The following is a 15,339-nucleotide window of genomic DNA, read 5'->3' as shown; positions in this document are numbered from 1 at the left end:
TCTGGATACATGTCTAATTTAACCATTTAACCAATTTTATTCTGTCTAGCCACCTAAGCAGCAATATCAAACAGAATAAATACTATTGAGATGCTAAACCCACATTTATTTACAGTTTGTAAATTGTAAATAAATTTTAGGAGGCTGATTCAGAAATTTTTGCTTAAATGATACAATCTTTCATTTAAAAAATTACCAAGTCTGGAGGTAGTAGTATTATTTGCCACAAGGAGTTTCATGTTTAAGTAATCCTTATTTTCTTTTTATGTTTGGATGAAACCTTTCATACTGCATATATTTCTAAGAAAAGTTAATTGATATTTCATTCACGATGGTGGTAACTAAAAGTTACGGTTACATGATGGTCAACTAAAAAGTCTTTATAGTTTATATTAAAATAATTAATTTCAAAATATTCACACTGAGGTTCTTATGTGATATACTTTGTACTTGAATTAATGTTCTCTATCAGCCTTCTAAGTAGAACTGAAATATGATTGTAGAGAGAAAGGAACCACATCTTTGAAGCATTATACTAAAAACATCTATAAATATTGTCAAATAAATCTCTTATTTTCAAAACAATCTCTGTTTCTATTTAAATACACAGAATTATATATGAAATCACTCCTATAACCCCCTTTCTTTTACTCATACCTGTGCTACTTCTGCAAAACAAAAAGAGTGTCAGTATGGCACCCTTATGTTTAGGCACAGATCAAAGTGGGATACTTCTAAGCTGGAAATGCCAGTCACTTCTTCTAATTTCCTTCTGCCTAACTAAAGATGCTGTCATCTTGTATTAGAAAGTGGTATCACACAGACAGGGAAGTTGGATGTTCAAGAATCCAAATGCTCTAATACATAAATAGTTCATTGGACATAGCTGGCACCTTGAACTACACCAGAAATTTTTTGGCAAGCTGTTTTAAGAGCTCTTTCTAGATCTAAATGTCAAGCCATCAGATTGGAATTCAGACATGTTACCACCTGACAAGAATAATGAATTGCCCTAGCCCCAGTTCCCCAGTTCCTGCTGGGAAAAGAAAATTATTCTGCAGTAAAATTCCCATTCAAATAGAAAAGCTTTGACCATCTGGCCAAGATGGACAGCTTCACAACTGGAGCAGAAACACTTGGAAACCCAGGGAGAAGCATCTGAGAGCCTGACATAAATCCAGAATTAGGCCTTGTCCTCTAAAAATTTTAAATTTTTTACCCACAGTTACCATGGCTAGGCATATCTGAACAAAAAATCAGGATAATCATAGTATCAGCTGGTTCTTGCAGATGTTACCTTCATGGCACAAAAGTTATCTTAGATCCATCTTCACAATGTTAGTCCACTAATCTTCCTCCACACCTGTGTTTTATCAGGCTGTTGGCAGGTAAGTTTTCCACAGAAAGTCATTGTTCACAGCCAGTAGAACATCAAGTGTTTACACCTTGAAGACATCACAATTCATATGACTTCACAATTCATAAGATTTCACAATTTTCTGGAAACCTTCTATGCAAACTGAATGAGACAGGAAACCAAAGAGAATAGGAATCCTATCAAATCCTGAAATACAGCATAGAAATTTTTATTTTGTTAAAAATACAGTCCAACTTTTTTCATACTTACGAGGTCAAATAATTCATACTCACCTGCTTAGAGTAGAGGATAAGCTGGCAAGTCTTTTGATGAAGAAAACTAACAGACTAGATAATATTGCAATAATAATGATGAAGCTGATGATAAAGAATTATGAGCACCATCAACACAGTCTCTTCATGTTGTACTTTGTGTTAAGGATAAACCAGTTAGTGCGGTGGAGTTCTGGATACCCTTAATATCTCATGTCTGATCCAATTCCATTCAAATCAACAAGGATGTGTAACCCATTTCAAAGCCTCAAGAACAAGGGATTAACTATTGCTGATTCTCAAAAACCCAAAATTTTTCTTCCACCGGATACAGGAACATCAGTCTTACACAACTCATTGAAAATGGAAAATGAATTGATATGTACAGAGCTGTAGAATGCTTTATGAGATTACAACTTTATTTTACATATACAGATTTATCAATAATTCTTTAATTTTGCTTTTTCAAGACTAGCAGAACCTAGAATATTGCTATATTTTTAATGCTGTGTAAGTTTTTCTTTTTACTTTAAGATCCTTTCAAAAATATAATTGTACTTCCTACACAGAGCAAAAAACACCACAGGAGGATGGAAGTGAAAAGGATAAAGGTAAGTCTGAGATCATATTTTTAAAAACGAGCAGTAAAGAGAACATTCTTAAACGATGTTCTGATGCTGGATTGCTTGAGCTTCAATTCAGAATCTTGGTGCCAAATTGCATAAGTGTGACGTAAAGCTTTCTGAATCATTTTCCTGCATGACTTACCCAGAACAAGAAAATGATGATACTTCAGTATCTTCAAAAATTCTATTAATGACTGATGCTTTAGCAACAGTATTTATACAAACTTCTTAATTATTAGATCAAATTTCAAGTGATTTGCATGAGCAGAAAGAAATGTTTAGGTGAGCCAGGATGTTGACACTGACCAAGCTTGCTGTAACTCACAGATACTATGAACATTGATAGCTTTTAAATAAAGCAGACAATCTCCTGCTGTCACTTTAAGCTGTTTCTATTCTCTCACAGGAGCTCAATATCGCATGATTTACCTTTTCACAAAGTCCAATAGATTTTTTTTATCTGAAAAAAGAAATTACACATTTATCTTTCCATCCTCGTTGAGAGCCCAGCAGCTGAGCATATTACAAGTTCTGAAAAATGAGGACCATCTGCTGTGAACAAACATATAAATGTTGCACTAGCAATGCATGTAAAAATCAGCTCAATTTTTAATATGTATTTTTTGTACCACTGAGATTAGACTCCAGCTCTGCTGACAGTTTTTCAAGTTACAAAAATATGTTATGAGAGAACTGGGCCAAATTCCACTCCTTTTTGTACTCCCTGTCAAACTAGAATTCAAACAACTCATCAGCTTATTTCAAAATGAATAATTTTTATTTTCCTTTGGTATGATAAAAGGCTATGCAAGACTAAAATATACTGATTACAACGGATGCAATGATTGCTGTTCGTTTGGCATGGTTATGCTTTTTCATGGCAAATCAAAAAATGGCTTGCTTAAAAATGTATTCTAGCTTTTGGTCTATTCCAGGCAAAATCTTGTCTTTTAAACAGACTGGGTGCATACTTGACTCTTGCAGATTTATTTGGCAAAGGCTTGCATGGCTATTTTTCTCAGCAAAGCCAAAATATAAACACTGAGAGTGTGTGATTCCAGTACTCTTTTGAAAATAAAAAAATTCTGAATCAGTATTCCGTGCATGCTATTTTCCCACCTATCTTTGCATTGAGCAGTTATTTTGACACACAAAATTTCATGTGAGTAATCAAATCTGTCACCTTGACATGGAAACACAATTCAAGAATAATTTGAATGCCTAATAGGAAAAAAGATGAAGGTTTTGCCTCCAGCTACTCCTGCAGTTAGTTCTGCTTGCTTTAACTCTGATATCAGAGAGATGTTTGTTCCCAAACTGAACATGAATGGTGGTTTCCCCACTGCTTACAAGTCTACATGTTATCGAATAATAAAGAAAACATGGTAGGTATCTTATCAAATACTTCTATTATCTTTTTGTACATTATTATGTCTCTGTTTGAATTGAAAAACACAAGAATTTCCTAAGGGGAAAAATGTTTTCTTGGTGCTTACCCTGTCTGAGAGGATTTTGTTACCAAAATCATTGTCTGAGTTCCCAGGAAGGGAAGTGCTTCCAGTTGCAGTCCAGGGTGGCAGCAGCTGCCTCAGTAAGAATTCCATTGGAGGTCTGAATATTAATGTGAATAATAATATAAATATGAATATTTATATGAATATTAACATGAATATTAATATGTAGCAGGAATGCCATGCTCCAGTGAAATAGTCACTGCTGCAAAGCCATGTAGGTGTTGCTGTAAGGCACTCATCAGTAATTTATTCATTTTTTTTTAAAATTAGGTATAATGCAGTTGTTTCTATTCGCTGCTGTTTTGTTGACCAAGGAAGGGAAAGTGTGTTTTCTTAGAGTGATTCCCTCAGGTTTGCCCGCTACACAAAATTAAAAAAAAAAAAAAAAAAAAAAAAAAAAAAAAAAAAAAAAAAAAAAAAAAATTGTGAAATTATGAGCATAATTCACGAAATGGAAAAAGGGTGCATTTTCCCAACCTATCCTAAATCATTTACACTAGGAATTGAGACATTCAGCATGGAAATGAGGACAAAACCAGATAGAGTCTTGTTTTTGTATAAGCTGTTCATAAAACACTTTCTGTAGCTGCAGAAGTATCAGGTTTGGATACTTCCTTGAATGAAAATGAGATAGAAAAAAATTCACATCTGAGTTCCCCCCAGTGATTCCACACTGCCTGTCCTTTAGCAGCGCTGATGTCCTTGCTGAGAATTTAGGAGAAACAGCATCCTGTAGGAACCCGGGGCAGTCCCTTTCTGCAGCACAGTCAGGTGGGGCTGGAACCTGGCCTCTAGGAAAGAAAGCTTGGTCCATAATTATGGCCCAGGTGGCTCATAATTCGTCTCATTTCTAAGGCAAAGTTAACAACAGAAGTTAGGAAAATAAAGTATGCCTATCTGTGTGTATGTTTTACTGTTCTGTATTGTTTTAGTAGTCATTGTCTCTGTGAAATTATATATTTATGTTTCTTTATGTTCACTGTAAAGATAAGGAATAGAGGATACTATTTTATCCTGTGGTTATTTCACTGTAAATCAAAATACTGTGGCTCAGAGCAATAAAGCTTTGTTGTATTAAATTATCTTTTATAGCTTGTCTACTTTCAAAAATATCTGAAACAATGTTCAAAAAAAATCAATATATATGATCATCTGTTTTATTTTCAGAGAAAAAAGTGACCCAGCAGAAATTCCACCAAATTAACCATGTTATCCTATAATACTTTGGTTTAAATTCTTCTGTCTTTGTTTTTTAATTTTAACATTATCTTAAAGATTTAATATGGTTATAGTTGTGCTTCCACTTGCTGGAATAATAATTTAATTTTAATATCAATTTGCTCATTCCTTTTTTAGGTCCCATCCATCAGTTCAGAGAGCTACTAAAACTGCTGCATGCTCTACTGATATCTTTTTGTCTAGGTTCTATCCAACCATCTACTAAAACATCTCTAGGTTTCACTAACCCATTCATCTGTCTACTAAAACTCCCATGCTTAATGTATGTACTTCATTTACCATTCCCAGAGTGCCAAGACCCCTTGATGGGACTGCTTAATACCCTTTGAAAAATCAGAGCAGTAATGGGAAGCAATCAAATTCCAGATTCTTAGTCTCAGAAGGGTTAAACTGGGCTCAGTAATTTCTGCATAAACTAAAATTTTTCAGACAGTTGGTTGAGTTATTCTGTATTTATTAATGCAAAAAGGAAGATAAGGGTTCATTCTTTGTGGAGTTTATCTACCTCCTCCTGCCTTAGCCCTGAACACTTGCTGCAGTTTGCAGTAGCACAGGCACTGCAAGTCACCTGCAGATGCAGAATTTATTGTTCCCTATCCTTTTGTCCACATCTGCCATATCTCTCATGCTGTATCTCCTGGTCATCAGTGACTGAGAGCAGGGAACAACAACAAAGAAAGATTAATTAGTTTAACAACCTGATTAAATCAAGTTTGAGGTGCTGCTTCAGTGGCACCTATTCTGTTCCATAGCACCAGGCTGTTGATATTGTCTTCTTTTAAACATCTAAAAATAGACAAAATAAAATAATAGATTAATATGATTTTGCCACTTCTTCAAAAGTTCAAATTTATCACAATGTGACTGACTGCAGAATAGCAACTTCTATCTTTGGTAGATTTCAAATCAAGGGAGAGGAGAAGGTCTAAAATCCTGGTCACTGGCAGTTCATCTATAAATCAGCATTTATTACTTATATTTTGACAGATTTTTCTACACTGCTGTTGTAATACCAGTCATAAATCCTATTATCAAAGTTGCACTGATTGTGAGTATAAGAAAGTTGTACATCAGCTGCTTCTTAGATAAGGAGTGTTCCTTCCTCTTACATGTAGACAGTCCTCCTGATGGAACTTCAAAAGGCCTGTTTCTCAGTTAGTGTAATTGTTAGATACAGGAAAGTAAATGTAAATATTGTATTATAAAATGAAAATATGCCATAGATTAATAAAAGCCAAAGACCAAAAATCTTTATAAAGTCATTCATTATGGAGGATTCATTATAAAGTAATGCATCTTGTCCATCTACTGATGAATGAAGTGACTTCTTTGTACTTAGCTCTTGTCATTTATCAGACTGCTGAATATATTTATCATAGAATCATAGAATCCTTGGGGTTGGAAGGGACCTCGAAAGATCATCTAGTCCAACCCCCCCTGCCAGAGCAGGGCCACCTAGAGCACTTCGCATAGGAACGTGTCCAGACGGGTTTTGAATGTCTCCAGTGAAGGAGATTCCACGACCCCCCTGGGCAGCCTGTTCCAGGGCTCTGTCACCCTCACAGTAAAAAAATTTTTTCGATTAGAATTTTACTCACAGAAGATAAGGACAGTGAACTTATGATCACAGTCTTATCACCAGGTCTGGTATTCCGAGGACATTGTATCTTGAGATAGAGCTTATTGCTAACATAAGCTGCTGTTCATCATAGAAAATCGGTTATTTAATTTTAATATTTATTCAGTAGCCATTTCATTTCATCCTAGGAGACTGGGACATAAGGAGTGAGGGATTGCTGTTTACCCATTTGTCAAAACAATCCTATTAGTATGCATCCCTTTCATCCTCTTTCCATTTGCAGCATATTCGCCTGTGCTTTCATTTTGATACTTCTGAATGTTTGCTTGATTTGATTGTGCTTGATGTTAACATTTTGTTTGAAACATGATAGATTATGCTGGAGAAACAACAATCCCTCTGCAAAACCAACACCTTTTTGTTGTTTTAGTTTTTCATCCATTTAAAGAAAAGAATTGTCCTTTAAAATGTGATTATCTACATCATCATGTAGGGTGCATCACACCAAATGTTTTATGCTGATTGATCTTATTTATGTTTTCCTGGCCAGAGGGACTATTGGGTACTTCGCAAGCCACCATCAACTTCAACAGTGACATTATTGACAAAAAAGAGATGGAAGTACACTTTATACTTCTATGAAATGAAAAAAATACCAGTGGAATTACTTAGCTTTGTGCTCATTTAGTTGCTAGCACAAAATGCTAAAACATCTGACATAACAATAATTTCTGTGCTTTTTCACTGAAAATCAACATCCTCATCATCTAAACAGATGTCACTGGATGATGCAGGTGGTGGCAACTCTTTGACTTTTTTTTTTTTCCCCTGTGAATTTTTAATAATATAACACATTAATCCTTCATGTGTAGGCCTATCTTTTACAACTGACATCCTCTTCCCAAGGAATTTTTAGAAAGAAGTTTGATAAATCATTAAAAAGGAATGAGTAAAATATAACATCTAAGTAGTTAAATTTTATTAACAGGCATTCAGTTAGCCTTCAGTGGTTAATTAAACACAAAAAATTGATAAGACCAATTTACAAAATTGCAACTATATTATAGATGAGGTTTTGTTGTAGTTATTGCACTTGTCCTTAAGAAAATACAGACAAATTATAACTTTAAGGTCAAAATCAAAGAGTAATTCCAGAGTTAAACTTTTGATGCTGGAAACCCAAATCTAACTCTAAAAAAACCCCAAAACAAAACACAAACCCAAAACAATTAAAACCTTCTCTTTAAAAATGTTGGTTAATACTTTTCTGAAGGTCTTCTACTTCAGCTGTCATTTCCTCCACTTCGAAATGTTCTCCTGATGTCATCATACAATAGTCATTTTTATATTACATATATATTAAATGCTAGATATATCTACCTTATTATAACCCTTCAAATGCTATATTGGTAGTTTTAATTTTTTTTTACCATTAGGTTTTAGGACACTAAGACTTCTTGCATATATTTATCAGAAACTGATATCTCTGAGTTTTCTAGACAGCATCTAAAATTCAGAGAGGTGTAGGAGATTCTTGCAAAGGCAGTCTTTACCTCATTAAGGTTTTTAATAGTATTTATTTCAGTATTTCAAATTTAATGCCAAGTTTGTGTTTTTTCTGGCTTTTGATTTATATAAATATATGTTTCAATAGATTCTGAGATAAAGCATTTTTAAATATCTGTATATTGGATAGCAATTGCTTGTAATTATTCAATACTTGATGATGGTCAGCTTTTAGTGTGATTAAAAGGAAATCCATTGTGATAATAATAGTTCTTATTTTAAACTATTCTCCAATGTTATGGTAAAAAAGTAGTTTGCATTTTAAATTAATATTTGAATGCAGAAATTATAATGTATAAATATAGGGGACTACTTTTAAGTGTTGCATATCCTGATTTAATGATGCTAAATGCATATATGGTGCATATTTTAATTTCAGACATGGACGTCAGAGAAATGGCATCTTCTTCAGGTCAGATATGTGATTGACCTTGATTTAATTGTGGCTTTTTTGAATTTTATGTGGATTACATCTCTAACAAGCAGAACCACTCAGTAGCTTTCATATAAACTCATGATTTAATAATAGATCACATTCCACATCTCATTTTTCTTTTACTTGCTTGAAACATTAAGATTACCATTTCAGCTACTGAATTACTCAAAGCTTTCTTCATCAGTTTGAAGCTTCCATTGCGAATGCTCCTGACTCTGGTCAGGATTTCTTTCCCTTTGATTTCTTTCCCTTTCTTTTGCAGGTTTTACATTTTCAAGTAGTTGTTTTAAAGCAGATGATCACCTGTGCTTTCAGTTTCTTTATGTACTTTTTTATTTGTATTTCTTTTCACAGATGAAGATGACACTTCAGTTAGTACTCCACCAGCAGGTTAGGACTGTGATAGAGCTTTGTGTGCGTATGTATGTATGTATTTTTTTCTTGACTATTAATGAAGAAAAACTCCAAACCATTTGGCTGAACTCAAAGCATACTCAAAAGAGTTTAAGTGCCCCGTACGAAGTCAATCTCTGTTCAGAAGCACAAGACTTCCCTATCAGATTAGTCCCTCTCCAGTCCTGTCTCGAGGTCCTTGGCAGAACTTCTGCCATTGGAAGGTAAAATACCACTTAGCAGCTCTGAAAGCAACTGCCCTTATCTTTTCCTATCAACAAACATGAAGTCCATTTTTAAGATTAGTCTTGAGATGAAATTCCAGAATTACAAATGAAAAAGTTGCCTTGTGACTACAAAACATGTTTATCCACATAGTTTTCTACCACATCACCTTAGGCCATATGACCTAGAGGGTAGTTTGAATGCATTGCTCCAAGCCATTGCTGCCAAGCTGGTAGATAAAATGCCTTTGTTTTTTGGCAGTAGAAGAATAGCAAAAGCAGGGTCCATCATGATAGATGTGACATGCATAAAATATCTTCATTGCTTGTTTAATGTTTTTTAAAAAATGGGGAATGAAATAGAGATTTCAGACACTAGCAAGTGCTTTGCAGCATGTCAAACACATGCTCTCAATTAACTTCACTGCCCTAAATGATCATATTTTCTTGATGTCTCCCAAAAGAACTTGCATTATTAACTTTTGCCTGAATGCTACCTGTAAAGTCAGTGGCACTACACTGACTTACTGTACTAGGGGACCTTATTGGTAAAAGTTAAATATTTAAGTAACATTGGAATAAAAAAATACTAAAATTTAGTTTTAACTATTTATAATTATTTTGCTCAACTTCGATAAATAAATAATTCAAAGTACTGTTCCCTCACATAAACACTGAACAACATAAACCCATCTGCTATTTAGAACAACACAAATCATGAAGAAAACATCAGCTTCTAAAAATCATCAACCCTTCTAAATAGGAACTACTAAAAAGGAAATATTGAACGGGAATTAAAGAAACTAATTTAGATTTTGTAGAGAAAAAGGGGGAAAGATTTCTGCAAATTTTTTCTCAGCTGTTCACTTCCTTTTTCTTGTATTCAAGTAGTTCCTCATTAACATGGTCCTAAATATCTAGTCTAACCTTCTCGCAAGATCATTCTTAAAATCTCAATGATCTGAGGTCAGTTGATCTGTGATCTCTGGGATGGTTTCATCTGAATTGCTCTTCCCTTTCAAATGGGATATCTAAGCAAGCAGAAAGAAGAGATTCAGGTGAGACCTCCTGAAGAACATGATCAAACCCTCCAAAATTTACGTAATGAAATGATCATAAATTCTTTATTTCTTATAGGGGCTATCTAATTTTACTCTCCTTGTATCAAACTGTAACTGTTGCAATGGTTTCAAGTACCAGAGCAAATAGGTTTCTAGCAGCTAAACCAGGAGTTAAAGAAGGGTCATGCATCAGTATTTTACACATACATACATACCTATCTATCTATATCTATTTCTATATGGATAGATACGCAGCTATTCCCTTCCTCCTCAGCCTACAGGAGACTGTAGGAGAATGTCTTCTTCTCACAGCTCAAAGGACGGTGAGGAAAACTTAGCAAAGTCATAACCTCTTTCTTCCTACCCTGGCAGGTAATGCATACTACATCCCCTTTTGTGGTTTCAGGATTTGCAGCCTCTGGAACAAACTGAGCAGCAAGCACTTCAACCATGGTTATTGACCTGGCATAGCCACCTATGCCAGCCCCCCAAACCAAAGTCAAAGCCATGTTATGTTCTGTTTGTTTAATAAATAGGTAAATGTTAATATCTAAAGATGATGATAATGAGGTGTTATTTTATGTGGCAATAAATTAACGACTCTCTGTAAGATTCTTCCATTAATTAATATCCCTTTTCCATTTCATCCTGTGGCATGTTGGGTTTGTCACTGCACATCAGCAGGTCCTGTACCGAGCTCCATCACAATGTTCTGTTCACACCAGAACTATTGGTTGTTCTTATGCTGTTCCCATGAACTATCATGTTAGGCCAGCATAACCTGAACATCTAGATAATAGACAGAACATATATAGATGTGTATCTATATATATTTGTGTTCATGAATGTCTGTGTGTGTTTTCATGTGTATATAAATGTGTGTAATGTGTATATACATGTGTGTATATACATGAATGTCTTTAGCTGTCAGAAACATTGTACAAGCAGATGCAGCAGACATATGTAGAGGGGTTAGGGTCAACACCCATGATGCACTGAAAAACTAAAAGGCAAAGACTTTATTGCAAAGCTATCTAGCATCTCTATACCTTTTAAAAGTTCCTAATAGACTTTAGGATAATAAAAACACTTTGGTTGTATTTTCCTGCAGTTGTCATAAGTTGTGTTGCATTTGTGAGTGATGGAAATTTTCATGAGTTAAAAAGGTTCCCTTAGCAGTAATCTCTACATAGCAGAAAGACAATTCTGACTTCCAGCAAGTGAGTTTCTATAGAAAATAGGCAGCAAGGAAAGGAACTTCTAATTTCAAGATCAGGGTTTGTCTAAGTGAGAAGTGTTCTCTAACTGGTTCCTCATTTATGGTACCTATGAAACCAAAAGACCATTGGATAAAAGCTATTTTTGCTTCTGGAAAAAACTAAAAGTTCAAGGGGGATGAGGGAGGTGCAGCTATTGTCTGAAAGAAACAGATGGCTTTTGGAGTTATAGCTGTACATTTCCACATTTGCTCTGCTCTTCAGTCCAACCATGGCAGTGCTGGCTTTACTTAGTGGTCATAACTCTTCAAAACAAGGATATGTGGTATTTGGACTCCTCCATTTCTCACTTTCAATATGAGGCACATGCTTTGCCTCATATGCTTTGCCTCATATGCTTTGCCACAGATGTCCACTGTCTTGCTCTCCCTGAATTTTCTGTTAGGAATTAGCTTTGATCATGGGTTTGTGTGTATTTGCCTGAGGTGTAACTGCAGAGCAAAAAGCCAAGGCTGTTGAGATGAGGAGAAAGACTAGGAAGGCACGGCCATACTGGTACTGGTACTGGTACATCTCTGTCCTGGGGAGATGGCTCACTTGCTGCTTCTCTCACTACCATTGTTCTTTTTCAGTTCCAATATCCCAGTTTCTGGGGAGGGATATGGTACTGACAGATCCCCAAACCCTCTGCTTCTACCTTGGTAGAAGAGACCACAGTTCAAAAGTAAGCTTCATCCTTGCCCTATTTTGCGGACAAAGGGGAAAAATTCGCTTGTACAATTTACTGAATCTGGGCTCGAGAGATACCCACCAGAACTGTTCCTCATATGTGTTTTCTTCATGTTTTTAGCTATTTGTGTTTTCAGAACCTCCATCTCCTCTGAAAACCAAAGAGCTGACCTTTGTGCATTGCCTCTGCAATGCACTCATGGTTGAATGCTGGTGTCATTCGAGTAGCTCAGTCCCCATCCTGGCTGATCAGGTTCCCCTCTCCTTCTTCCCAATAGTTTCATTTTCTGACACCACAGAGGTAGCATTCTTGCAGGAGCTGTACACAATGTGACAGCCAAGCAATGGATGTCAGTGTGAGTTAAAACTGACATACCTTTCAGGACACCTGGAGAGGTGATAGGGTTAGAGAGTTTATTAAGTTCAGGTAAGTGCATTTTGGAGGGAGCACAGCACACTCAGATGACTGATATTTCCCTCTCTCTCTGCATCTCAGGATGGCCTGTTGGAGAAGGAGGTCCAGAAGACACAGAAAAACGCGGTGGCACCCAAGGATCCACTTTATTCATCGAAAAACCTCAGAGCGGTACAGTGACTGTTGGTAAGTGCATGGAAACAAAACCCAAAGCCACCCCCAGAGAGACAGAGACTGAGGCAGAGCCAGGAAAGGCATGTGCAGTTCCTGTGGCACTCCACTTCTGCCCTCAGTCCCAGGTACTTCCACTGATTCTAGTCAGATGTGAATTCTCTGAAGGCAAAAAGGACTGTACAAAGAGAAGCAAACCCCAGTGCAAAGCAAGGCCAAAAGAGGACAGTTTACTGAGCACAATGGGTAAGGGGCACAGCTTCTGGAGAAGAGAGTGGTTTACTGTGATGCTGTTGGCTATGATACTGTTACTGAACTGCCAGGAAGATCCACTCAAAGGCCTGAAGCATAGCTTGCAGATTGTGGGGTCAGCTTTTGTATCATAAATTGTAAATTAGCAAGTAGACTGATAGGAGCAGTTCTGTAGGGAAGCTGGTAAGGTCACCCACCCTGTAATCATTCTGGTGAACTGGCTCTGGACTAGCTCTGTTTTAGTCCACTGTCTATATACACCTATTAGCAGCTGAACACAGGAGATAAACTTGCATATCACATTTTTCACTTCCCCTTCACTCCAGAGGAACCCAGTTCAAGCACTGTGAGGACTTTCTATGCTGTGAACCAGAGCACAGTAAAAGGAGATAGTTAGGATGTTCACTTCCAAACTTGAGCCCTACCACCATGATGAGGTATTTGCACAGTAAGCAGGGTAGCAGCAATGGTCAGAAGCTCAGCATGGGCTACTCAATATGTTTGCTCTGTACTTGGATACACTACAACATGTTTGGGAAGGGGGTAATGGGAGTGTGCATCATGCATGTCTATTGTTTTCTCAGTTTCTGAGTAGAAAATAGCATTTGGGGAGGATTTATTTGTAAACTAAATATAAGGAGTTAGCTGTATTCTCCCCTGGAGCTGATGATTCTTACGATGGAAACTCAGCAGGGGCTGGGCAGTATGGTGTTCTAACAACTGAGCTAACTTTTACTATTCCCAAATAATTATCTAGAGGAGACTCTTTCCCCTCCATTCTCAGATTAGAGAATTAATGATGGAAATGCACGAAGAGCTCTAGGCTTCTTTTCCAGACTGGAGTTTATTAATATTACAGCTTCGTGGTACCCTAGGAACATCTGTGATTGTTTTAGGCAATGAAATTCAAATATTGGGAAGAATTCACCAGTGGATTTTTGCCTCAACTACTTTATCAGGCTTCTCAATATCTCAAGGTCCACAATGACATGGGCAGAAGGCTTCCAGACCCAAAATCATTAATCTCTGTAATACTGCAGTACTTTCAATGCATGTGTGACTTCATCTCATTCTTGCTATTATGGTACAGATAGCAGCACATGGTGACTCTAGCAGCAAGTACTACAAGGAGCAGTAGTGAAAGAAACTTCTACAGATGTCACTAACCAACCACATGTTACACAATGACTGAATTATTCTTTCCTTTTTTTTTTTTTTTTTTTAAAGGTGGGAATATTACATTTATAGCCAAAGTAGAAGCCAAAGATCTTCTTCGAAAGCCAAATGTTAAGTGGTTTAAAGGAAAATGGATGGACCTGGCCAGTAAAGCAGGGAAGCACCTTCAGCTGAAAGAGTCCTTTGAGCGTCACACTAAGGTGTGTCTTTGTTCTTCCTTCTTGTGGGGAAAAAGCTCAAAAGAGAGCTTAAAGATCAGTTTAAAGACAACAGGTAGAAATTCAAGAGCAGTGGATTCTCACCCTGGCTTCCTCATGTTTATTTTGGTGATGATCTCTGACCCTGAGCACAAGCAGACTTTTCTGCTCTCCCTACCTCAGGAGAAGCAGTGGGAAACCAGATTTTCCATTTCCATTTCTGGTCTTGAATTTCCTTCCAGAGCCCTTTATTAACATTATTACCTTCTTCCAGTTTAGGCCTGAAAGTCTAATCTTTTGCCTTCCGCTTCGTGCAAATGTATGCCCTGCACTGATGAACTATTATGTTTGGTTTTTAGATTCACACATTTGAAATGCATATCATTAAAGCTAAAGAAAACTATGCAGGCAACTATCGCTGTGAAGTGTCTTATAAGGACAAAGTTGATAGCTGCTCTTTTGACCTTGAAGTCACTGGTAAGATTCCACTTGTGTCTGTAAAGATTTAAAAATATTTCTTTACTTTTTTCTTTTTTTTTGTTCTTTTTTTTTTTTTTATTAGAAATGCCACCTCATTTTGTGCAGAACCTTTAATAAAGTAATGCTTAAAGTGAACATTTTTAGCACTAAGTTCAGAGAATTTTCCTAAGTGTCTGTAATTCATTGTTTAAATGAATATTGGGATAGATAGCATGTGAGACATGTATCTGAAAATTAGAAAAGCAGGCAGTTAAAACTAGAACTGAATTCAAATCAGGCTCTGGTACACAAGACAGAGAGAAAGGTTTAGGGCTATTCAGGGCTTGATCTGGCAACGTCTCAGCAGAGGGACATGGGGTGATCATGGCTCACCAGCCATCATAGCCAGAAAATTATTTCTTCCACTCTTGATCAAAATAAAGAACAGCACAATGT

The 15,339-nt window shown here is 36.4% G+C and overlaps 1 protein-coding gene across 1 annotated transcript in view; it reads left to right on the top strand.

The window, feature by feature from the left end:
- The first annotated feature begins 331 nt into the window (after window positions 1-331).
- Window positions 332-15,339, top strand: part of MYBPC1 (myosin binding protein C, slow type) — a 56,679-nt gene continuing 41,671 nt past the window's right edge. The window contains exons 1-6 of the mRNA XM_030447644.1: window positions 332-337; window positions 1,378-1,388; window positions 2,164-2,240; window positions 12,710-12,814; window positions 14,279-14,427; window positions 14,784-14,901. Coding sequence (XP_030303504.1) covers window positions 332-337; window positions 1,378-1,388; window positions 2,164-2,240; window positions 12,710-12,814; window positions 14,279-14,427; window positions 14,784-14,901 — 466 coding nt within the window. The remainder of the gene's footprint in view (window positions 338-1,377; window positions 1,389-2,163; window positions 2,241-12,709; window positions 12,815-14,278; window positions 14,428-14,783; window positions 14,902-15,339) is intronic.

This window comes from Calypte anna, chromosome 1 (genome assembly GCF_003957555.1).
Source record: "Calypte anna isolate BGI_N300 chromosome 1, bCalAnn1_v1.p, whole genome shotgun sequence".
NCBI classification, from domain to species: domain Eukaryota; kingdom Metazoa; phylum Chordata; class Aves; order Apodiformes; family Trochilidae; genus Calypte; species Calypte anna.
The sequence above is the reverse complement of the archived record's forward strand: the minus strand, read 5'-3'. Positions and strand labels throughout refer to the sequence as shown.